The sequence below is a fragment of the Coturnix japonica genome, chromosome 5 (genome assembly GCF_054131305.1).
Source record: "Coturnix japonica strain WE chromosome 5, WE-NBRP24, whole genome shotgun sequence".
NCBI classification, from domain to species: Eukaryota; Metazoa; Chordata; class Aves; order Galliformes; family Phasianidae; genus Coturnix; species Coturnix japonica.
The window spans coordinates 29,861,778-29,887,946 of NC_140667.1; the positions used below are offsets into that span (position 1 = coordinate 29,861,778).

Genomic DNA, 26,169 nt, shown 5'->3' on the forward strand with positions numbered 1-26,169 from the left:
TGTAACTGAGCAAAATCTCTTCTTTAATCTTGTCGTGAGATTTATCCTAAGGTGTCACAGTGTCAGACATAGATTTCTCTTCTGTGGTAGGATCTGCTGCCAAAAGGTATTGGAGCTCTTGGAGCTTTTGGAGGATGTTGCCATTGGCCAACAACTCCTAAAACAATTGCTTCTATGGAGTTATTCTGCAGTTAAATTCCCCAAACCTGGATTGCACTAAGACCTAATGGGAGACTGAAAAATATAGTCCAAGGGATATACATTTTCAGAGGAAAAAGGGATCGTAGCTGTTAAAGATTGAAGTAGAAGCTAGCAGACTTTTCCAAAATAGCAGAAATTTTGTATGGTAGTAGTATGTAATCTTTAATTATCTATGTACATTTTTTAAAAATTTGCATTCATATACAAATTTCTATGCCTTTTTTTTTTTTTTTTTTGCTTATATAATTTAATGTGAACATAATCACTTTTACTTTTTTAATTTCTTATTATGCTCTGACCTCTAAAAAAGATCCATTAACAAGATGCCAACAGGCAGTTTAATTTCAGGTTCCCAAGTGTTGCCCTAACAGGAATCTTCATGTTTTTCTGGGGCTAGGAAGAATTTGGCTCCCACACCACCTTAGCTTTTAGTCTTGTCTAATCATAAACCAGTAGTTGTAGCTCAGGGCAAATGATGGTGCCAGATTCTATCACTACTGATGGCTGTTCTCTTCAATGCAATTACAAGTTATCTGGGGAAAAAATGTAACCCTGGAGGTGGTGGAGTGGTTTGGTTTTTTTGTTGTTTGTTTATTGTTTGTTTGTTTTTTGTAATTCCCATTAAACTGTAACACACTTTATAAACTCAAAGTCCTAAAGAGTATTGGCTTGGTGTAAGATTTGTGTACTGTGTTGACTCTGGCATACAGCATCTTTGTTAAGTTAAGCTCCAGTGACTTCTAGGAAGAGAAGCAGTGACATCTGTTCACTGCTTGAGAGTCTTCCTTTAATCTTTTTTGGAATCTGTAGCAAAATTATTTTTTCTTTTGTGACATGTGAGTTACTCATTAAAAAATCCCAATGGTATATTTGCTCTCGCCTAGAGAGATCAAGCTTGTCATTCCAATTTTTATTCTCATTCGGCATGCCATAAATACATTTTGTAGTAGTTGGGCAACTGCTCATCCTGAATAGCCATCCATAGATAACATTATAGAAACTGCATAACAATTTAGAGATCAAAGAATATAGTGCTGTTTCCTGCTCCTTAAAGCATTTATAGTCATCAAATGAACATACATACTGTATGGCACCTACTGCTTATTTCTTAGTAAGTTGTCATTTAAGGAAAATATTGTCATTAGCAGCTAATCACTATGCACAGGGTAAAAGCCATAGTTTTTTTTTATAGTTTGTTGGTTGGATTTTTACTTTACTAGAGTAAGCTTTTGTGATGTGAGTTTATTCCAGACTTCACGGGGAAATTCACCATTTCATAACAAAGCAAAAATATAGCAAGATCATTGTTCTGTACTTCTTTCAAATCTGACAGTAAGGTGGAAGAATAGAAGTGATTTTTATTTTTTTTTTATTCTGCATGAAAACAGTACTTCTGATTCCTTTTCATTCCAGTTGTTCATTTTGTGTTACAGTTTAGTGTGTTTTAGAAAGACTGTGAACAAATTAGAAGGTTCAGGTGTGAATTTCATTCTTAAAGATCCCTTGTAATGTTCAAATTCAACAGACTGGCCTGAAGAATTCCTGCCCTTTTCCCCACTCTCCTTATTTTATTAAAAGTAAGGTCATGCATTTACAAAACTAGTTGTTAAAGCGCCAAGAAAAACTCAACTTTGGGTGAAGAGAGGTTACTTATCTTCCAAACCACAGCAAAGACTTACTCAGCTTTAGTGAGCATGATTTGAATGTTAGCAATTCACCTAAACAACTCAGTTTCAAAGGGTTAGATAATCAGTACAATGTTTTTTAAACATTTCTTTTCCATATTACTTGACTTCAAGAAAGACTGCTTCTCTGACTGAGTAGGAGACAGAACTTGTGCATTTAATTATGTAATCAAGACTTTTGCTCTATTTGGGACCACAAGTACATGTGACATGAGAATTCTATCTCAGTGACTGGCATTATGTTTTATAAATATTTTCCATCACTTATCCAGACTTGAAATAAAGAGACTGCAACCTGAAAAGGAAAAGGTTGGCAAATAATTCAATTTTAAAAGATACAAAGCTCATTCTTCCTTTGCAGTTGACTGTCATTTGAAGAAGTCCAACCTCAAGTAAAATCCTATTGAAGTGTTGGGGTTTTGTTAGTTTGAATTAAAAGATGATATTATCTCAGATAATCAAACTGGCTTGTCTTGGATAAAGTTCTATGCATCTCAGAGCACTAGTCAAAATAATTAATGTACATGACCAACAAGCCCATCTAGCCTGAACAATAGTTTCACTTCCATAAAACTTGAAAAAGGAAAAGACCAGAGAGGATCTTCAGATATCAATTTTGGAAAAGGTTGTGTCAAATGAAATGCGTTCTTAACCTACTGCATCTGTTTTAAAATGTCACTGATATCTCTTGCAAAGGGAAAAAAAAGCTCACGGATCTGTGTAAGATGAAATTAAATAAGGAATGTTTACAGAGACAGGGAAAATGTGCTGTTTCTTGTATAAGTCTTCAGCAAAGCAGCAAAGCTGTGAATGCCCAGCTGATGACTGGCAGTATGTACTTTTTGAAAATGAATTTTTATTATGATGACAGTGTATTTCAGCTATATCAGACTTACTAACAAAAGCTGCCCTGTCCAAAAAAATTACAAGCAAACCGTAGGTACTGTGAGAGCAGAATGAATAAAATTTTAATATCTTAAGGGCAACAGGAAAAGGCCCCATTTATTTTCAAAATTAACTTCAACACATTGGAATCATTCAGTGAGTCTTACGCTTCTACCTGTCCCAGTCTCTTTGAAAAGATGATTTAAAGTTTCTTGTTTTGATTTTGAACATACAGCCTGTCATTTCATACTGAATACCACTCAGCTATTACTTTCTGAAGTACAAAGCTAAAAGCTTAGCCATGTTCAAATGTTTTAGGAAGAAAAAAAATAGAGATTCTGTGATTATTTTTGGAGGAATCAGAGTTGGCATCTAGAAAGTGTTTTCAGTAGGTTTATATTATGATTTTCAACTTCTCCTTAGTTATTTTGAGAGTTGTTTTTTGTTTGTTTTGTTTTCCTTTCCAATGAATGTGAGTTGAATAGTTGCACTGTTGAACATTATTGCTGTTGGTACTCTTCCCTCACTTCTCTCTATTTGACTCAAAAAACATCAAAATACAGGGTTCTTTGGCTCCCTAACATCTCTTTGAAGATATAGCAAAATTCTCTAGCAATGCTATTAATATTCCGTGTGTACCCAGCAAGTTTCACAGGGTTTACTCTCTTGTCTGCATGTGATTTGCTTTAATAAAACCATAGCTTTGCCTGTATATTACATACACGCTAAGCATTAATATATTTGCTGTCATTTGAATTGAGCTCAACTTTGCACTTTTCATCCCACAAAACGTACTGCAAAAATAACAGAATAGTAGCATGGGTTAGTATTTTATTTTCAGGAATTGAAGTCCTTTGAGTAGTTCTCAACTAAATGTAACATAAATATCCAAGAATAAGCTAAATAGATTAAGGTGCTTTTTTCCTTCTTCACTTTGTAACTACGTGTGTGTGTGTGTGTGTTTACTATGTGAATGAAAGTTTAATTTTCTCAAAAACAAAACATGCACATGATTAACTTTGTAAAAGTTACTGTAATGGAATGGAGTATTTATTTTTAAACTAAATTCTTAAGGAAACATTATCTGTAAATAAAAGACTATATTTTCCTCAGTATTTTTGCTCATCCTATCAACTGTATTTAAAATTTGTGTGTAAAATATATTACTGAGGTACTGTAGATTTAAAATTTGTATGTAAAACATATTACTGAGGTACTGTAGATTTCTCTGTTTGTTTAAATAACTCTGTCTCAATGTTTTCAAATTTACTCTGCTGATCCAGTCAATATTGTACATTCAGTGCACTTGTTTAAAAGATTCATATTATTCTGGAGATCTGCAAAGAATTAAAATAAGTAGCTTACAGATGTAAATTTTTTGAAGTTCTTTTAATAAATGTTTGGGGAGGTTGTGTCACAGACAGTTTGCACACACTCCTGGGGATGTGGATTTCCTTTAGTTCTCATGCTACCTTTGGCAACTTTTACCATAATATTGAAAAGCTCTTAAATAACTTTCAAGAATTCAAAGTATGCTGCCCACAAAAAGTATGTATTAAAATATTGTCTCAAAGGACGTATCTTTCATGTCTTCAGATACTAATATGTAGATTCTATTATCTAAGGGAAAAAAAAAACCAAAAAACTACAAACTACATTACAGCATCATTTTAGCTGTATTTTAATGTTATGTGTATTTCTCTAGACTGATAGTCTAGGAAACATTATTGTAGATCATTGCAGATGGTTTTCTACTTTCTCTACTGTTAGAACAGGAAACTTAAGGATAAAACTATAGAGTAATTTTGTCCAGCACCTGAGCAAGTTGTGAGAGTGCAGAACTGGAGGCATATTTGTCTGGATGCTAGGCAATTACTGAAAAAACAGATACTTTAGCCATTTCAAGGTGATTTGGCATGACACATCAAAAGAGAAAAAGAAAGAAAAATAAGAAAAGAGAAAATTGTTTGATTTTAGATATTTTTGAGAACAGCATAGTGTGTTTAAAAGTTGTTAGCCAATCAGTGATCAATTCAACAGAGATGTATGGTGACAATAATGAAAAGATGGTAGTAAATATCCCAAAGGTTTTTTACAGGAAAAACTCACCCATATGGAAGTCTTCAGTCTGCTGGGAAACACTGAGGCAATCTCCACCAAGGAGCAACCTCCAAGAGATGCTGTCCTAGTGGTGGTCAGCCCTTAAATGAGGTCTAGAGGAGGTGGAGTCAAGCTCCACCCCTTCCAGGAGCACAGCTAAATTACTCTCACCTGCACTCCCATAGCTCACCTGACACTTGCCTCAGCTGATTAATCAGAGGCTCTGGCTGTGATTACCAGTTTTCCAGACAGAGTGTACAACAAAAAATGCTATGAAGGACCTTGAAAATCATGATAAAACTTAAGACCAGGAATCAGTGGAGATACTCAACAGACCTATAGTGATATGACCAAACCAATGGTTTTTGTTTGAAAAACTGCACTTCTCATCAAAGAAGAGAATACTGTATTGAGAATTCAGACAAGAACATGAACAGTCCTGTAAATGAATCGAGATGCTAGAGTGCAGTAATCACCAAGACATGAATCAAATTGAAGAACTGTTTACAATTAGCTTTCTGTAGAAGAGAAGGTATACACATGTATTGGGAAAATATGAGAGAACCTTAAATTACCACAATGATGAGAATGTTAGGAATATATAGGTAGACACTGAATAGTTAAAACATGTATAACAAGTTAGATAATCCCAATTAAAATTACTGAAGCCAAAGCAATCCAACTTAGAGGGACACGCGCTGTCTTTTCATTCTCTTTCTATTGTCTAGTTTCTTGATCATTTAACACAGTAAAATGAGGTACTGCTGAAGAGACAGACATTATGAGCCTCTTTGCTTGGAATCCTACTGCTATGCCAAGATGTCAAATGCCAGATTGTTCTTCTTTATTAACATGATCTAGTGTTCATCAAGAATCTAAATTCTACCATCAGGTCTAAAAGAAGTGTAGGAATGCAAATGTTCTTGAACTGTCAAGCTTCACAGTATCTAGGATTTTGTCAGTATCTGATAAGATCTAGCCAAAGAGCAGTATTTGCCATTGTGCTGCATGTTATTCTGAGGAAGAAGTAACACATATAGGGAAGTAGTAAATACATCAGGTAAAGTGAAGTTCCAATAATAAACCTATATAGTAGCATCAGAGCTGAGCAAAAGTTCAAGATAGTGAAATTGATCTAAGCTCTAAAATAAATGCTTCCCTTCACAATATAGAAAGGTGCCATAAGATATAAACCTTGTTTTCTATTTTGTAGAATTCTTCATTATTTGTTATTATATTTCAGCTTTAAAGTCATTTAAAAGTGTTATTTTATAAATACAGAATGAAATTAAAACAGACTACTGTTAAATGTTTTAATACAAATTGTCTGCTTTTAATTAACGGTCATATATTATTTACACAATTCAGTAATTTCAGAGATGCACTGTTTCATACTCATATGAAATTCATATTCCTAAATTGTCTCTGTGGACAGGGCTTCCACCACCTCACTGGGCAACATTTTCCACTGCCTCACCAGCATAATTGTAAAAAATGTCTTCCTGATGTCCAATCTAAATCTCCCGTCATTTAGTTTGAAACCATCTCCCCTTGTCCTATCACAGCAGACCCTGCTAAAGAGTCTGTACCCTTCCTTCTTACAGCCCCCCTTAGATACTGAAAGGCAGTTCTCAGGTCTCCCCAGAGACCCCACACAGCAGCAAAATGTAACAGAGTGCTGGTGGGAAGATTCAGCCTCTACTGCCATACCACCACCATCCACCCCTGTGAGCCAATATAATAATATTGGAGGAATTACTTTTGGAGCAGCCCTGTAGGACATAATAGCCCCAGTTGTTCTTGCGCAGGTAATTCCTACATGCTTAAGTTAGGAATATTAAAGTTTGGTCTTAGAATACCATATGTCTGTCTCTGAGAGAAACTAAAGCTTCGCAGATCACAGCTGAAGACAGCCTTGGAAGAAATGACTAGTGATTTGACTTTTACAACTTATTCTTTCTCAGTGAAACTTGTTTAAGCATGCTGGGCCTTCATGAAAACCCTCTGCAACTCCTTAGAAAGAATGTGAGGGGTGAGTGAAGGATAATTTTTTCAATCACAGTATGTTATAAGTCTACTATTTTTTTTCTTTTTTTTTCCTTTTGCATTGTTTCCTTTTAGTATTTTATCTGTCTTTCTGTCTCCCTGTTTATGAAATCCATGCTACGTGAATATGCATTTGTCCATTTCCAACATGTGTTTGTTAATAATAATTTTAAAATGTATTCAAACTGGAAATGCCAAGACTTCAGCATATGATTAAAGCACTGGAAATTATTTATGAAATAATTACCATTAATAAATATGCAGAATTCTCGGCCAGATTATTGGTCAAACTTACAAGTATTTGTACCAGTGCTTAGTTTTTGTTTTTTTTTTCAGTCTCTATGTGTCACAGAGTCAGGGACAGAAACCTATCAGATGATACATAACTAATCAAAATAGTGTCAATAGCACCAAGTATTATTCAATTATGGAAATTGTCAAGCAGTAGAATTTAAGGTTAGTGTCTTAATGAAAAGCTTGAGCCACAAATGGCCATATGAAGTGAGCTTCAAATGTCCATATATGTGAGTTAAGGGAAACCTTTTTAAATGATGGTTCTATTTTTCTATCTTTCATTTCCCTTATTAACCTCAAAGAAGAGGCAAACTTTTGTTGGATTGCTCTTTGTCTATCCTGCTTATATTATCTATAGAAATATGTTGTGTCATTTGCTGGTTATGGAGCAGACATAAATGTGTTCTGCCCTTATTTTTCTTAATTTGAGAGTCTTTGGTTTCCACTGAGGTATTGATGAAGGCTGGCAGTGCTACCATTATATGTGACTTCAAGCAGTCATAAGCACGATTTCTTTGAGAGATGGTGTGATGCAAATGTTCAGGGGAGGACATGCATTCATGACATGAGATATTAGGGCTTTAATTATCACAGTATGCTTTTAATTTTTGAGAGGGATAAATTCCCTGTACTTCCCTGTACTGAAGTTCAGTATTTTAAAGATTTGATTTTTTTAAAGTTCTTTGAATTTAGAAGGAAAGTATGTCAAATGTATCCTCTGGCTACAGAAATCAGTTAGTAGTGACAAAAAGAAATAGAGAAAAGAGGTGTTTCATCACATGAATTTTGCCCTTTTAGTCCTGACTTAAAGTCATCATCAGGAGTTCTCATACAATTTTTCTCCTCTTTGCTTTGATGATGTATTTCAAATGCGAAAACAACAGATCGTCAAAGGTAAAATTCCAACCAGCACAATTCTGAAGTCATCATCTTTATGGATTACGTATAATAGCATAGTTTTTGACATTTTTGAAATATGGTAAGAATATGTCTTCTTTCGACTCATTTCTTTCTTCTCACACACCATGTCCTGATAACATGAAGAATGTCCTAATATTTTCAAAGAAATTTCCCATGTCTTTAGCCTTAGTATCAAACCAAATCCATCTGCAAGTTTATTCTGAACAAATTGCATTAGTGAAAAATGTGAAGAGAAATCAGAGTTTTCAGAAGCTGGGAAGAGAATTAAGATTCTTAAAAAGAGAATGGCTTGCATATAAGGCTAAAGATCCTATTCAAAGCTGGGAAGAAAATCTGGATATTTTCCAAGATCAAGATTAATATACATTCAAAATAAGCTTGCATCACACTGTGGTGCTAGCATGTCCGCTCCTTTAAACAGCATTGAATAGGTAAGAATCATTCACCTTACTATGACATTTTTTGAGGGAAAAGGGACAAAGACAATTTTTAAGTAGTGTGAGCACAAGGAATTTGATGCCAATCTACACTTTTTGCTCCTTGGATTGTGTTGAGCAAACTCCCAAAACATCTTTCTAAAAATGTATCCTTTGGATTGAAAAGGAAAAAAAAAAAAAGCGGGGATGGGGGGGGGGGGGGGGAGGAGAGCGGGTAAAAATCCACCCTTTTGAATCCTACCATTTTAGTTCCTTGTGTTAATATTCTAGTTTGATTTAGGAATGTGCTGCATGGTTCCCATGTGCATTGTTGTTGTAGTATTTACTTTGGAAGGAAAAGTGAGTATATGGTTCACGCCTTAACCTTGTCAGGCTTCCCCCTTACCAACTTGAACTGACACCACAGAAATTCTGAAAGGAAAGGCCACAGCCAAAATTAATCATAAACATTAGCCATAAAATATTACTCTTGACCCTACCAAGGGGCAGACCTCTAGGAATAACATCCTGCTCCTTAAGAAAATAACATCCCTCTCCAACTGAGAGGAGCAGACGGTCTCATCTATGCGTGACGGACATGTTGACCTGTGCCTCAGGGAGTAATGTCCGATTTCAACTCAGAGGGTAATAAGCACTCCAGGTCTTACATTATGGAAGTCCTTCCCCAAACACAGCCCCATAGATTAGCTCTGGCAGCTTCTACCTTCTGCAAAAAACAAGTCATAACCAAGGCTGTGCTAAAAGGTTAGATTTTTATGCAAGGCCAAACAGACTAAGGCAGAAACTAGAAAAATTAGAACTGCCACTCCAGCTTCCAGTTTGTTTTGGCCAACAAGAAGCCCTGATGAAAGCCTACAGTCTGCAGCTCCTTTGTAGCATTCCACATGAACAGATTCCATTTCAAGCTTATTCTCAAAAGTACAGTCCTCAGAAGCTATTTCCAAAGCTGTCAGTCAATATGCTGTTCAGTAGCAAACTAATTTAAGGCAAGCCTCAGATACCTGAAAAATCCAGAACCAAAACACAGTGCCCAATGCTAATTTTATTTACAAAAGAATTAGCACATCAAAGAGCAACTTATTTTATTGGAAGTCACAGAAGATGAGACTTAGGTGCTTCAATCAAGCAAAAACTATTATCACTGAATGAAGCATTTTCTAAAGATCATCCAAAAATTCCTAGAAATGGAGCAATAAACCAGATTGCTTCCCAGGAGAAGTTGGTAGTGTTGGCACAAGCAATGACAGATTTCAGCAGGAAGCTGATGAACTTACATCAATGATGTACTGCAGATGTATTTCTGTTGTTGCATTTTCCCTGAATTCATTCTATTGCAAGGACAAGATGCTGGTAGCACCCATACTCATGCTGCAAAGGACTCTCCTCAGCACAAAAATCCTTTCCACACATCACCTCAACAAGTGATTTTTGTCTTTCTTTTTTCAATATATCAGTCCCAGATGCAAACTGAGCTACTTGGTGGGACAAGCAGGTTAAAAAGAAAGAGAACTGGAGAGATGGTCAAATAACGCTCCTAAATGTTGAAACACTCAATAAAGCAAGGTAATTTTCATAGAAAATTAAAGGAAAATTCCCTGATAACTCTTGGTTTTCCCTAGATTGGACAAAAAGTAAGGTTTATCTTATCCACTGGTGTTAGATAAACATTGATCTTTGGGATTTAAATTATTATTGGTAAACGTAAAGCTTATCTGAGATCTCTCTGCCACACTAGCATGCAGATAAACTCCTAGGAAGTGAATGTTCTAGATTTTATAGAGATGGCAGTGTGATCTGCTGAGTAAATGACTTAAGGTGAGTAAATATTCCCAAAGGAATTGATTTGTATTTGATTTGTTCTTGTGTAGTCTTAACAAACAAATCAAATATCAACAAATATTCAACAAATATCTAACAAATATAGGCTGTATCCTGCCCAGATGTCTTTTTTCTGACTATGCCATGTTTTCTCAAACTGAGCATACTCCTACTTTCGCACTAATGCCAATACATCACTTCTGTTATTAATAAGCTATTTATACACATTCTGACAGCAGACTAGACCTCATCTTTAAGATCAGTACCTGATGCACATATTTCTTCCTTCTTGCCCTCTGTTTCTTTCCACCATCCATCACGCTGACTCTTACTTCCTATTCTATCCTGTGAAATAGACACTACCTTCTTTTTTCACCACCATTAAAAGCAGATCAAGGTGGTTCCATGTGTTGGTAAAGATAAATGTCGAGACTAAAATCTTTCCTTGTGGGGCTTCCATTAAGTTTCATTGGGTAGCATTCGCACGCCTTTCAATTATGATGCACAAAGGCTGGTGTTGCAAAAGGTTGTCGGAGTCTTATAACATCTTGCCTCTTTAGGAAAGCACTCCTCTTAATTGAAATCAAATGCCATTTAAACCTCTATGTTCTGTGTGACTTAGTTGTCCAGTGTTTTCTAATGGTACAGATGGTATAGCTTGCCTTAGAGAAGATTGACCAGAGGTGCCACAGACTTAGCAAACAGTACTTCAGTGTACTTGTGATGAATAAAGACAATAGACTACATTACAGACATTTCCATTCTGGAGATGAGACAAAGATAACGAAGAAAAGATGACAAGATGTATCTGACTCTAAGGCAATTCTCCCTGCGAGAGATTTTTCATTTGCCCAGCTTTTCCCTTGGGGTAAGGAAACTGGAAATCTTTTCACTTGTCATGGTAATGTGATAGGAAGAAAATACTTATTTTTATATGTCAATGTATAGTGTTTTGTTCCTGGTAGTGAATGAAAATACTGGGTTCAAAATAAAGGAAGTTCTCTACTGTTTTATGAAGAACACTGTTGCAAGATCTAAAATTTGTGGTAGAAAAGTAGAAAGGCCCTTGACTTCTGATAACCCTACTACTAGTTGAAGTAAATCTGCCAGGGTGTCTGTCCTATCAGTTGGATGAGCACCGGCACTTTCATCACCAGAAGTAGTCAGAATTTCCTTCAGAAGAAAATTGACTTTTTGAACTTTCAGACTACTGGGCTGAGCAGAATGAAAACAATTGTTTAAAGACATCATGCACAGATCTGAGGGACAGATGGCTCTGAACTATGCCAGAGAATTAAGATTAGATATTCAGGCTGCATACTATAACTTTTTGTTTTTTTCTATTTGTTTCCTTTTAATCGTTGTTTATTCTCTACTATTTGTCCCCAGTCTCACTTGCTTGACATTGTTTCTCAGTAATAATGAATATATAAGATACTCTGCTAGAAACCTGAGACCACTTACTAAGAAGCCTTAGGCTGTTTATTATTATCACATTCACTGAGCAATGGCCTCCTTGATCCTGAAGATCCAAACTGAAGGCAAGACCTCAGAGGTGGTTCCTCAGAGGCTTTCACTTGAGTCCATCCTTCTAAAACAAATTCTGCAGACAAAGAATCCTAAATGCTACATAAAGGTGAATTTAAAGATCTACATGGATAACACTCCTGATGCAAGGGAAGGGATTAACTTTTCTTTCAACTCCTGCTGTTTAATGTTGATTTAATATATTGTCTTGACTTCTAATAAGGTTATTGAAAGATAAAAGCATATAAGGAGCTGTGCCACAGATGCGACAGTCAGAACTTCATATGCAAAATAAAAAGAGACATTATAATAAAAAGAAAATTGAACGTTGCTTGTATAAAATCTGGCTTTGTTTTGATGCATAAAACAGCAAACACTGTTCCACACTGGGGTTTTCAAGAATGTCTTAAGTATACAATGCTTCTGATGCCACCCCAGTTGCCTATATATAGATCTGTCTTGTGTAAAGAATTTAAAAAGCATTAGAATGGAGAAATCAAAGAGACAATAAATTTTAAACCAATCTTATTGTCTGCAGCCTTAAGTGTTATTAAGATCAAAGTGGAGCAAACATCTGGCATTTGCCTTTCTGCAAAAATTAGATCAAATTACCTACCATAGGATTTAGATCCATTCGGTAATATCTTTCCATTGCACACATAGTTTTCTTTCTCTTTTTTATTTGCTATATCTAACTTAGCTTCCAAAGTTGACCCTCTTCATTCATTTGGAGCTGAAATAAATGAGCAACAAAAATGAAAATATATGTTCCTCATGCACATCTGTTTCCAAAGAGACATTCAAGGTCCTTCACATCCTATGGAGAGAGGTTCAGCCAGTCTTCATCATCACCATTAAGTAGCCTTCACTGATTATATGCAACTCTCTATCCCTCCCTAAAATATAAATTCTTTATGCTTACTCTTGTGTTTTCACTGTTGATTTTATTTTATGACTATCACCCATACAGTACATAATTAAGAGGCCTGGTACACTGGGCCATACATTTATAAACATAGTGGATGTATATTTTTCAGACTCCTGAAGTATATCTAATGCCTTTCAATGCCTTTTCTAACAGAGAGAAATACATATACATTACGTCTATACAGCACTTTTTTCCCCCCTGGATAGAAGAACATGCCAAGGCAGAGATAAGATTAAGAATCTATAACTTTTCCTAAATATAAAAATGACTGTGCCCGATTCTAGTCCTCAACAAATTAATTACAAAATGTAGAAATTCAGTAAAGTTTAACTTGAAAGAAGAACAATATAATGGTTTGCAGATTCATTATTAAAAATAAAAATAAAAATACTAACAGTGCTCTGTAGTGATGCCATGCAATAGCTATAAAATTATGATTAATGAATTTTAGTGTTGCTGTCCCAGATGAGCTGTAACTGACACATTAATTCTTTCCAATTGCTTTTTTGCTGGAATCCATATTGGTATTACTAGGCAGAAGGTTAAGATATAGGATTCAATTATCCTAGAGATGAAGATATTATTTTAACCTTCGTTCTTTTGATCTCTTGAAATATGAATTGGAATATAGCAGTTTCCATAAGGTATTCTTTAAAAAAGAAATGCAAACATGGCAATTCCAAATTTTATTTGCAGAACTTTATTGGGAGTCGGTGTAACTTCTTGATTTGATTCATCCCCAAACTATGTGACTTACATCTGTATCACAGCATAGAGGGGTTATTGCTTATCACAACTTAGAAATTTGTTTTTTTAATGTGATCCCAAACATTCTTCTTTTATGTCAGTTTATAGTTTGATCCTCACATCTTGCCCCTCAGCCACTTGAAGGAGGCAGACAATGAATTTTATTTTCAATATTTTTCAGAAGTAACGGGAGAGTGAGCAAGTGGCAGTTAACATTCTGTTCTCCTCCTCTCAGACCAAATAGAGCTCAGGGAGCAATTCAGGCAGCCAGAAGTCACACATTATCAAAGGGCACCTTCAAGTCATCAGCTACATTTCTGGGCAGGCAGTGCGGACAAGCTTCAGATGCTTTTATGAAGCTGCATTACAAGGTAGTATCAGAAATCTGCACTACTGGCATTTGTTACCATACCTATATGTGGCTTGTATTTCTGGTTTAAATGTCAGCCAAGAAACAATAAAGCAAGGTGTCCAAAGCTTATTATGGTTAAACTTTTTGATATGTTAAAGCCAAGGCCTGATATAGCAGTGAACATCCAGAGTTTTGACTAAATCCAAATATACATTATATTTTTCATTTTCTGAAATGAAACCTTCCCCTTCTGCAGTCTTTTGGTTAGCACAGCTGCCCAAGGAAGCCAAATCACTTAGAAATAATTTGGGGCTTTTTGCTGCTGGTGTTTAGTGACTGCTGTATTTCAGTACTTGGGGAAGTAGTTTGTAAAGGAGATTTGAATTCTTTGGAGTAAATAAGACCCATGCTATTTAAAAAGGGAAGGAGCAGTCTGTGTCACACTGGGTTAAGCAAAACAGAGTTGCAGGCTCTGGCAGTGACTGGGAGCTTCTTGTTTCAGAATCTACTGAAAGTACTGCCCCAGGTCAGGCTTGCACACTGGGCAGCAGAATACATCATTCCCCTAGGTGATAGCTCTCTGGGCTCTCTTTTAGTTTTTGCCCACGAGAAGATGAATTACAAGGTTCCATTTCTGCATCACTTTTGCGAACACAGTGCCCTTTTTCTGGCCAGGAACTGCTGCTGACAGGCAGCCACAGGACCCATCTCAAGCATGCTACACCCGCTATGGCCATGTGTTGCTCAGATGTCTCACGTATGCCCAGCCTGCCTTGTGCTTCATGCCTCCATCTGATCACATGTGCACAAATCTGCTTCACAGCACATGGGTTACAGAGCACACACACAAATCCCGAACAGGAATCTTGCTTGCCTCACTGGAAAGAGAGCAAAAAACAGCTTTATTTCTATCTGTCTCTGTGAAAGCTGAGGGAGGTGCATGGATTCCCTCTCTCCCTCTCATCTTCTTTTGATTAGTGTAGATAGCTATAAAGCACGCAGGACTTCACAGTGGACATACCTTCAATTTAAAGTTGGTATGTAGGCCAAATGTAAATTATAATGACTGCCTCAGCTTGTTAGCATATAAATAATAAGGTCATAGTACTAGAAAGTATTAGAAAGGTAAGCCCAGGAGGTTGTTCTCTCTGTTTTAAATCTTCGTATGAACATATATTTGTGCATCTCTTCATGGAAATTTATTACATCTGACTGTATCCATATCTCAGACCAGAAAAAGTCAATTGCCTTTTACAAATAATGAACAGTATTTTCCTTTCAGTAAATTTTAGAAGAGCAAGAGAACAAATGAATGGACAGAAGTAGAGGTGAAGAAAGAGTCAGTCTAAAGCCTTTAAATTGCAGTAACAAGCAGTATGCCACAGACTGGTCAGCTCCATTATTTCATGATGGCTGCACATGAAGTAAAACTGTGCAGAACATTACCATCACCTACGCTTTGTGGCTGGCCAGCTCACATCTTGGTCACCTGGTGTGCTACAGGAAGCCACTACGTGATGGCTACTTGCGAGACTGTATGCTCAGCTGTGTCATTGCTGCTCCTTGTAAGGAAAGGGAGTAGATCTGTGGGACTGTGGTCTCCATCTGAGCAGCTTCCACTGCAAAGGCAGAGAATGCTGGGAACAGTGAAGGGAAACTACAAATCCCCATACACTCCTGTAAAATTCTCTGTCCCTGCCAAGAGCTTTTTGAGAGCTCTGCATTGCAAAGATGTTCCCTACTTTATTTTGTTTTATTTCAGTTTTTTTATGTGGAAGTGCACTGATGAATAGGCACAAAGCTGAGGTAAAATATGAGGCAGGCATGCTGAGTCCAGCTCCACCTCTATAACCATTTAAGTCTGATTTATATTTTGAACTGTCACTACATGGTTTACAAGGGGAAAAGTGTGAGTAAAGATTGAGATTTTTCTTCTATAAATTGTGGAAGGGTAAGGGGGAAGTGACAGATCTCATTTAAAACTTTATTGAAGTAGCCGTGTTGAATGATGGTGCCATTGCCTGTCTCTGTGCCCCATTGTCAGAATGTAAGCCCTTTTATAATTAAGAGAAGCCACAGAAGTCAGAGTAAAGTACAACAGATCCAGAAAGAGCTGGAAACTTAAGGAAAAAATAAAAAAAATAAAAAAATAAATAAAAACAACAATAGACATGGACTGGAGAAGATATTTTATTTATTTGTTACTAGTAGTTAAAATGACGTACAAAATGCTGGGAAGAAAAAATTCCAATTCTATTCAGTTACAAAATAATTAAAACTTCATTTTAAACCAAGTTTTGCTTTGTGAGACCGAGCATGAAAATACTGCAGCCTTAGGTTATATAGTCCATTGTTTTTAGAATAAAGCAGACATTTAAATACATATTGTGGTTGATATTAAATATCTGGTATAATTGTAAGTTAGCAGAACTTTCTTACTCTCAGGCAATAACTAGCAATTCATAAAAGTTCTTTGTATAAAATTTACATAGTTATAGGGGGATCTGCCTCCAGGGGAGTTCTGTTGTGAGCTGGGCACAGGCTGTTTGGAACATAAGGATTTGTAACACTTATCAGTTTCCCTTCAGAACGCTGAAATCGGCTATGTCTAAAGCAGTGCTTCACATCTAAGGGTTTAGGGACATAGCAGCCGAGAATGAAATCCCATTGCTGTTAAAGACAATGGGTGTTTTGCTATCAACTTCAAATGAAGGAATAATTTCATTCTTAAGGCGCGAACAGAAACACTACAGAGTATAAAACTTTCAGCAAATGCTGAGATTGGCCCTGTTACCTGCAAACCAACTCAAAAAATTAATTTAAAGGAGAACAACCCCTGACTATTATCAGTGAAAGTGGATTTGTATTAATAATAACATTAAATATCCATATCTTTCTAACTATTCACATTCCACACAGTGGAAATCTACCTCCTGTAATGCCAGATTTTAAAATTGGATTTTAAAATCCACGAAGAAATGTGTCAAACCTGTGGAGTGAGAGTGCACCAAGTGAAATGCATTTTAAGAATATGAACCAATGAGTTGTGATCTCTTAATGTCATAAACACAGACCTCATAGCAGTGGATTTTTACAGGAAAAATATATCAATTGCAGAGATGCAGGATATCACCAACAATTGCATGGGACATTGAGTTACATCTGTGGCTTTTGATGTCACGACTGCACATCCTATGTATCTGTGACACGACACTATATGGTTTACTCTTTGGACACGTTACTAATGGCAGCACTGTCTTCCTCAGAGCTTGATGGACTGAAATCCTGTCAAAATAATCACCCTGTGGCTGAAAGAGGCTTTTAGCGTGAGAAAGTACAGCTACACTGATTGTGGGGAAAGAAGTCTTGCTGCTGAAGCAGAAAGTGTGTCCTGGGCTACACGAGCCCCATCACACTGTTAACTTAGGCCTAGGACCATGCCCTTTTGTAGGTGCAAAATGGGGTCTCTCTGTTGGTACGTAGGTGGAGGCAGGGAGGCCTGCAGGATCTGCAGCACCACAGGTGCCTTGGCACCTGGACAGAAGGTGTCTTGCTAAGCCAATGCCCAATACCTGGCTCAGCAACCACTTTGAGGTGCACCTGGCCAGGCTGTAGCTTTCCAGCAAGCCCCCAGGGCTTTGGGACCACCCTCCTGGAATGACTTCTCCTGTGAGATTCCCCATTCTCTTGTCAAAAGCAATCTTGCTCATCTAGTTTGTGGTCCAAATCCTGAAGGAGGAAAGACACAGGCTGATCTCCCAGGTGACACTCATTTTGCTGCTGGAAGTAGTGTCCCCTTTCGTGTGTTTTTTGCCCCTCGATGGGAAGGGGAACAAGTTAGCCCTTAATTTTCAGGAAATTCTCTTTACTTAGTCCAAATCCTGCTTAAATGCAAGTCTGTGGTAAAAGATATAAAAAGAGGATTATTGCTGGCAAAGTTCTGCATCTCTTTTTCAACAAACTGCATGCCTGTGGCAAAGCTAAAATAACAATAACAATGCAATGTTTACTAGTCATGAATGTCGTGTCTTTTGTCTCTTGTGTGGTTATTGCATTTGCAGTCACATGATGCTTGTTTTAATTTTTGCTTTGCTCCTTATGTACTAAATTACTGCCATTCTGTACTTGATCTTGCTTAGCAAGATTTTGGTGTTGCGGTATGTATGTTTCTATGTATGTATGTGAAAAAGAGGAGAGAGTTCAGATAGGCACAATGGAGTCTGCAGACTCATTGTATGTATGTATAGATACCAATGAATAAAAGATACTGCATATACATATATATGTAATATGAGGATTAACTGCTATCAGAAATACAAAACATCAGATGGATCTAGTGGCACAGGAATGGGTTTTGATTGATGTAGAGAGACATTAGAATTCAGAAGTATATTTATAGCCTCGTATATAGTTTCTCTTTAATTTACGTAATATATGACTAGGAATATAAATTAAAGCAAAACGTAAACAGAAGACAATATCTCTTCCTCTGTGTCCTCCTATTTAAGTATCTTTCCTTTTTCCACTCCCTTTTGTGCTCCCCCTGCCTACTTACTTTGGCCTTTTGCATTCTAACTTGCTGTGGTTCTGTTTTCCATCCACCTATGCTGACTTTTCAGCACTCCCACTTTCCCATTGTTCTCCAAAAGCAGCCTTTGTATTACAGTTATTTTTCTGAAGAAGCATGTTACAAACTCTTGATACAGATGCTATTTTCAGTGATGTTTTTACTATGGCGTAACTGCTTTTTTCCTACTTCATATTTAAGAATAGATTCATGCTTTCAGATATATTGTCCTCTCACATTGATGTTTCTCATAATACAGTAAAAGCAAATAGCATGGCAGGTGAACATTAGCAAAAGCCAGAGCTCCACTTTCCCAGTAACTGACAAAAATGTGAATATACACTACCAAACCTAATTCATCACTGTGGGTAAGTAGATTTTTAATATTTCCTACCCCTTTTTTTTTTTTTTTTTTTTTTTCCCCCCCTCAAAGTGACCATTCATACATTTGCTTGTACACACCCTTTTTCTCTCTTACACACATATGCCCGTTCTTCCCTTACATCCATTTTGTTCTTTTAGTTTGGCTAGCTGTTGTTTTTTAGGTAATTAACTGGGTTCCTTTCAGTCTCATCCAGCCCCAAAGCTTTGCTAGTTCATGCCAATCACTCACACTGGCAATGATTGTGGACAGTCAGAGTGCAATTGGTACTTCTCAGCTTAGTCCAAGTCGATAGATATACACCGACACTCCTTCACGCGGGTGATTCTTTTCTTCTTCCTAGGGGGCTGAAGCTCAGGGCAGTTGAGGGTAACAGTCATGGTGGTAAATTTCTTTGGCTTGCAGAAGGAACAAGACTGGAAAGAGCCTTCCTCTTTGCGGACATGCCTGGGGATGTAGAATGAATTGCACTGGCCATAGCAGAACCTGTTGATAATGGTGCGACTGTTGCAGCCTTCTTCGTGGATAGTTTGTTTGAGGGGCTGAGTTTTGCACCAGTCCCGTTTTAGGTATTTGCGCTCAGTGATGTGCAGTGCCTCCTGGCTGGACTCCAGCACCTCCTCAGCAGGCATTGAGGTGCCTTTTCCTCTTTCTCGATGCCTGGAGCCTGACTGCTGCTGTGTCTGCATCTGCTCTGAATCATTGGGCTGATCCTTGTCAGGAGGAGGGATAGCGCCTTGAGATCCACGATTCCTCTTTCTCCCTTCTGCTGTCGGTAGCAGAAATCCCATCAGAAGAAACACAGCGCCGATGGCATACAGTGTGCGGACCATCCTATAGAGAGGAAGTTGAGGAAATAAAGCACAGTTGTGGATTTCAGATATCAACAGGAATCAGGTATGCAGTAAATTTTCAACTCCATAAAAGAAATGTGAGTGCGTGCGCATGAATGCACACTTATAAAAGATGAGCTCTTTGCTTTCACCAGCTGGAAAGTAGTTTCCAAATTACCAAGTGATAAAAGCTCTCATATATTGTGATTGAAAGTCAGATACTAAAATAAGTCTATACAGAATTTCACTTAGTGTTGCATGCAACTTCTTCCAGCTCCTTTCTTCATGAACCCTACTAAAGAGTTCTCACTCCCCTCCTATACCTTATTGACATCAGGAGTGCTCCTCCTGCCTTACACAAGTGGAAGGTGTGATTTTATGCCTTGCTAGGAATTACAACATAGTCATCTGCAGTACCAGAGGACATCCATTCTACATGTTCCTTTGTCAGACTCGGAAGCTGTGTACAATTCTTCGCATAATACACAAAATACAGTGTGCAGGCTGTATCTACCTGTTATCTGAATACAGCATCCCAAGCTCTGTCACACTGCACCTCTGAACTGATCCCGAGTCTGACTGTAATGAAACCCAGGCTGAGTAAGAGATGTGCACAAGAAAGGCAACTAACATAAAGTGATGCTTAGATACAGATTAAAAGAAGTGCATCTGTAATTTCAGATTACACCTTCTTACACTACACTGAATCTTATATAGATAGATTACACATAAGCCATCATAAATCTGTGTTTTATTCATTACGTCCATCATGATAGCAAAAGGATATGTGAGGACAGTAGAACTTCATATATGACATTAAGAACCATGAGATAACAGTATGATTTTAAAAAAAAAAAAAAAAAGGACTTCAATAAGTGCAAAAGTAGACACAATGACACAATCAAGATCCTTAAAACTGCATTCCTGCTCCAAACCTAGTTACCAGCCTCTGTACCTTCCTTAGTCTTTATGACCCAGGTATTTTTCACTAATTCTATTGCTTCCCAGAGCAACAAGGTCTTTGGGTTGCTGGGTTGACTCAAGTCCCACAAGCTAGAAAGTGACCTGCCATGCTCCTTCCTCTTCCTAAAGTACCACAGTCTCTGTGTTGTTTAGGGAAGCAAGGACTGTGAAAGCAAGCAAGGCAGACTAGGGAAGGAGGCTCTCAGGAGACCTTCACTGTGGGGAGCTTGGAAGATGGCCACCAGAAATGGAAAGCTCAGGCATTAAAAGAATTGTGAATAAAAAAAAAAATCAAGGAAGTCAGTGTCCTCTACCTTTTTAAAGTGTTGCAGTCAGATCCCTTTTTTAACATATTTTATCAGTAAAGACAAAGTACAGTTTGAAATGTCCTACTGCCCAGCCAATGTGAAACCAAGGGCCGTGCCCTTGGTAGGCAGATAGACGGCGAAGTGCCAGCCCTGGAAGGGCCCCTGGAGACTCAGCGGAAGCTCAGGGTATTGTGTCATCTGCTGCACAAGATGTCTGTCAATTTCTAAGTTACTAGGCCTTTCCAGTCACATAGGAGGAGTAAGTTTTCATTTATGCTGTTCAGAAAGTATCTCTCACCAGAGACTGGAAAAGGAATTGCTGGAGTGGAGAAGTGTCACAGGAGGTTCCCGTTGTATGTAGGGATTTGCTCATGGAGTTAACATTTTATGTGTTTGTCTACAGACTGTTAATATACTGGAGCTTATGATGCACATGATAAATATCTGCATTCATTTTTTATTCATTTAGATTTATTTACCAGTAGCCATTCATTTTGTTCATTTCGGCTTAGTACCAGTATGTCTTATGTTTGGAAGAAGCTTCAGACTCCAAGAGAGGGCTGTAAGCATGACACTGCTCCTGACTCCAGCAGGCAGCTTGGAAGGGCTGCTCTAAACATCTTAGTGTAATATTGCACAGAACATGCTATTTTAATAACCTTGAGGCTCTGACACAAAACAAAAAACGCTGGGAATTCTAATTGAAGAGTAATGCAGTGTAATTTCAAGTGTCAGTTTGGACTTCATATTTGCTGGTTTTTTTCCCATTTCTGCTACCGCCTCAATGTTATTTAAGCACGTTTCTTTTCAGTCTCCACATTCTGCCTGTAAAATATTTTTTTAAAATACAGTTATAAAACACCACTTATTTCCTCAAGTGACCAGAATGACTCCCTCCAAAACTATTCTTATTTCTCTAGCGACTGTATACCCACACTGTATTTAGACAGTATGCATGATATTTACTCAACATGGTGCCAGATCCTTAGAAGAAGAAAAAAAGTCACTGCATGCAACAGAAAATAAATTGCTAGTTTCTAAGCAGTGCCAGGAAACTTCAGGTGTTTGTTTAGTTTCCCATAATTGAGTGCCTGTTTCACCACTACGCAAATTCCCATACTAGTTTTGTTCCTGTAACAGATTATCTCCACACTGTTCCACCATTTTTTTCCACAAATGTGCAATTGATGACATAGTCATGTAAGATCTAGTCATGTGAAAATGAGTGTACTTGGGGATGGTGACTTGGGGGAAATCTGATGGTAATGTCTACTATTTTAAGATGCGTATCCCACCCAGACTGACGCATTGTTAAGTAGTATGTGCTTCATACTAAGGAAACACAAGCATGTGTTTCAGTATAACCCTAAAACAGGAAGAAATACAATTTTTCACTGACCTGATGTCAAGGTTTATAACCACAACACTTGGTTTATAACCCTAAGGGGAGAAACTACATTATAAGCTCGAAGAAGAAACTGAGATTTGTGTAGAAGTTGGCAACTCAGCAGCACCAATTATATATTTTCTGAAATATACACCTGGAATTGAAAATAATTCACATTTTTAGGACTAAATACAATTGAAACACAGACCCTCCAAAGAGGCTGCACTGGCTTCATGACCCCCAGTGGCAGCTTAAGCAGGAACTTCCTATCATTGTAGCATATTACATATTTATTTAAAATTTTCTTATTACTTGAGAGGGAAAAAAAAAAAAAAAAAAAGCAAAATACAAAGGAAAATAAGGTATTACACCTCAGTAATGAAAGCAACCTGCACTCTCCCTGACCCTTATAAGAGGATCCACACTCTCTCTGATCCTCATAAGAGAAGATAACACCTCTGCTTATGTTACGAACTAGAATGATTCATCTAATCCCCAAATTAGTGTTTGTGAAATACTTCCTCAAAAGCTTTATTACTTAAAAAAAACAAAAAACAAAAAACCAACAACAAAACCAACCAACCCACAAACAGCACAAGCAACTCAATCCATGTTACCATGCCCAAGGTTTTACCCAAAGGAAGTCTCACCAGAAGTAGATGGTTTGGGGTTGGTTTTGGGGTTTTTTTTGCCTTGTCACAGCCATAATTCTGACTGTGTGATGACTCTGAAGCTTGGGTAGGAGCTGTGAGGAATCAGGCTGTAAAAGCACATATATGCCAAACTTCTGCAGAACTTTCTGTACTTAATATTGGCTGTTATAGAAGCAGCAGCGTGATCAGAAATCCTTCTGAGAACTCAGCTGAGAATTCTTTGAACAAGCAGATGACTACAAACAAAACACTTCATTTGGGTCCCACTTACTTTTTAAAATAAATATTAATGATATCGGATCTCCCATTGGATCTGAATGAAGTAACAAAATACTTCAGAAATCTTTCTGCATTTCCCTACTGAATTCTCCCCATTATCATCTGCAAGCACTCAGTCCTACAGCCAACAGCAGTTTTATTGCTGACTTCAAACAGGAGCAGAATTGGACCCAACCATTCAAATCTCCTCACACAAGGATTATCTGGAATCCAATCATTTCATGGCAGATGAGGATGTCTGTAGATTAATACCTGTAACTGTTCACAGAGGAGTGCAAACTGTTTCCAGTTTACTGCTCAACACAGTATACTGTCATTTTTTAACTCATACATTTTCTACTATAACTAAAGGACCTCCAAAAGTCAGTATATAAACAGCGTTTTCTTATGAGTTTCCAGGCAGAGCCACAAAGCAACGCCTGAAATGCTGTGCACACAGCGACGCATTTACAAGCGCTGGGTGGAATCCCGGCTCCACTGAAACGCGCAGCAATTCTCACAGCCCTCCACAGGCCCAGCATTTCATCTGCAAGCCATATTCACTGGGAAAAATATTCTGATGAGCCACGGGTTCATGTGCCTCACAGAAAGCATGAAAAATAATCTACTGAATACCTAGAAAAATAAATGTGCGTGGTGGGCTTCAAATAGCAGCCAAGCAAAGAGGCAAAACATAACACTGGCTATTGAGAAAACCAAAGTGGTTACGTCCCAGCGGATCAGAATGATTTTCTGCCTGGTTTATTACATATGAATTACAGAAAAAGTCTTATGTAATGTTTTCATAGTTATAGATCTGTATTTTTAAATATACAAGAAGGAAAAACAACAGCAGTTCCCACAGAACCATTTTAATTCCTTTTCCCCAGACCAAGATGGCAAAGCTAACATGGCTCTTTGGTAGAGTTCAGGTACATTTCCATTTCCAATAACTCCTTCACGTAAGTCATGGAGTTTCCTTTTTTGAGACGTTTAACTCGCGAGGGCAGCACCCACAAGAAACAAAACAAACAACAAAATAAATAAATAAAAAAACAAAGAAATCTCCTCTAGAAAGGTATTTCCTCTGCAGGGGCCGTAAGCAGCAGCACCCGGCGTGCGCACGGAGTCACAAAGCACGTCGGGGCGGCCCCGCAGCCACCAGCCGCACTGCGAGAGCGCAGTAGCTCGGGAAACGTTTACACACCGGGCCCTGGGAGCAGCGCCGTACAGCGACATAAGAAACGTCTCGGAAAACACATTTCTACACGACCTCACGGGACTGAACCCCCGAGAGGAGAGGGAAGGCACGGCCGTGCGCGCTGAGACCCGAGTGGGTCCCGCACCCCGCCCCGAGCAGAGACTTCAGCGCGAGCAAGGAGCCCCCCGCCTTCCCCCGCCCCGCAACCGTAGGGAGGAACAGCGGGCAGCGCACCGGGACATTTAGAGGGATGCGGTGGCCCCGAGGAGCGGGGTGCGGGATACACAGGGCCGCGCACTTTGCCAGCCTGCCTTCGCCGCGCTGCCGTCGGGTCAGGGAGGCCGCCTGCCCGGCCGGGCTCCCTGCAGAGAGGTGGCGGCACCGGCAGGACTCTCCCCGCGGGCGTCGGCCGCCGCCCAGACCCCCGGATCCCAAGGGGTCGCATCCAAACGGCCGGGCGGCTCATTCGCCCCGTCCGACGCCGGCAGGGCTCACGTCCAGCTCGGCAAGGGCAGCCCCGACGTCGAGGCCGACAGCTCCACCGGGCCGAGGACTCTCAGTAGCGGGGAGCGACAGAAGGACTGCTGGAGCGATCGGGGCGGCGGAGCCCTTCGAGTGCGGCTTACGTGGGAGTCGGTGGGGGGCGGCGGGGAGAAAAGGGGCGCTGCGCACGGCGAAGGCGCCGCCGCTCCTCGCTCCCGAGGACACGCGTAGTCGCACGCGGTCGCGTAGCCCGTGCCGCCGCCTGCGCTGCGCGGCCCCGACGGCGCTCGCCGCCTGCCCAGGCGGGACGTGGAGCGGGGTTGCTCGGCGGAACGGGACGGGATATGGGACGGGCCAGGGCGGGCAGCGGCGAGGCAGGCACCTGGAGCTGCCCTCGACCCGCTCCGCGTAGAAGCCGGGCCGGGATTTCGCCGCGAGTCGGGTGGGCGCCGCATCCAATTTGTCGGGAGTGATGCTGTAGGCGGAGATGAGAGGCTTTTGCAATCCCCGCGCCTGTCAGGGGAGAGAGATGTCACAGCGCCCCGATCACCGGCGGAAAAGCTAGTGACAGCCCTGTGCCTCTGACAGGCGAGCCGGTGGCACCTCCGCACGCCCAGCAGCTTTGCTACGCACCGACGAACGACTCCTCCTCTTGCCCGCACCCCGGAGGTAGGAGAAAGGCACTACAGTTTTGCCTCCCGCACAGACTGGCCGAGCGGGACCCGTCTGCGCTCCCGCACGGCCCGGCGGCGCCCGGCTCACCTGCGCGGCGTCGGCGGCTCTTCGGGGGCCCGGCTCGGCGGCGGCTCCTCGGCGGGACGCGGCTGGGCTGAGTGCTGCGGGTCACTCGGCGGAGCGGGAGGCGTGGGAGCCCGCAGCCACCCGGGAGTCCATAGAGGGCGAGGCTGGGATCCTGCCTACAAATTGCAGCAGCGCCGAGCTGTCTCCCATTTAAATGTCTCCCAGCTGAAGTCTCCGCTCCAAGCCCCTCCAGATCATTGGACAAGCGCCTCCGCCCCCTTTAACGCTTCCATAAACTTCCACTAGGGAAAGCTCTCTGGCGTGCATATAAACAGTCGACTACTTTATTTTAGGAGAATCGCTGTTAAGGTCACCACCCCGAGGAATTTTATCTGGAACCTACAGAAAATTCACATTTTCCATCCTCATTAAAGCATGACATTTAAGAAGAG

General features: G+C 39.5%; 1 protein-coding gene and 1 long non-coding RNA gene across 3 annotated transcripts; one reads left to right on the forward strand and one right to left on the reverse strand.

Moving 5' to 3' along the window:
* The first annotated feature begins 421 nt into the window (after positions 1-421).
* On the forward strand, positions 422-4,145 carry LOC146760731 (uncharacterized). Its single transcript, XR_014947161.1, has 2 exons — positions 422-3,942; positions 3,985-4,145. It is a non-coding gene; the product is annotated as an uncharacterized LOC146760731 (long non-coding RNA).
* Positions 4,146-16,118: 11,973 nt separating this feature from the next.
* Positions 16,119-25,944, reverse strand: GREM1 (gremlin 1, DAN family BMP antagonist). Of its 2 annotated transcripts, none has more exons than XM_015864885.3 (2): positions 25,739-25,944; positions 16,119-19,724 (listed from the first exon to the last, which is right to left on the reverse strand). In XM_015864885.3, exon 2 carries the CDS (start codon positions 19,721-19,723, stop codon positions 19,169-19,171), a length of 555 nt encoding a protein of 184 aa, XP_015720371.1. In that variant the 5' UTR covers position 19,724; positions 25,739-25,944; the 3' UTR covers positions 16,119-19,168. The 2 variants fall into 2 exon arrangements, with proteins under 2 accessions (XP_015720371.1, XP_015720370.2); XM_015864884.3 differs by lacking the exon at positions 25,739-25,944 and adding an exon at positions 20,238-20,455.
* Between the last annotated feature and the right edge of the window lie 225 nt (positions 25,945-26,169).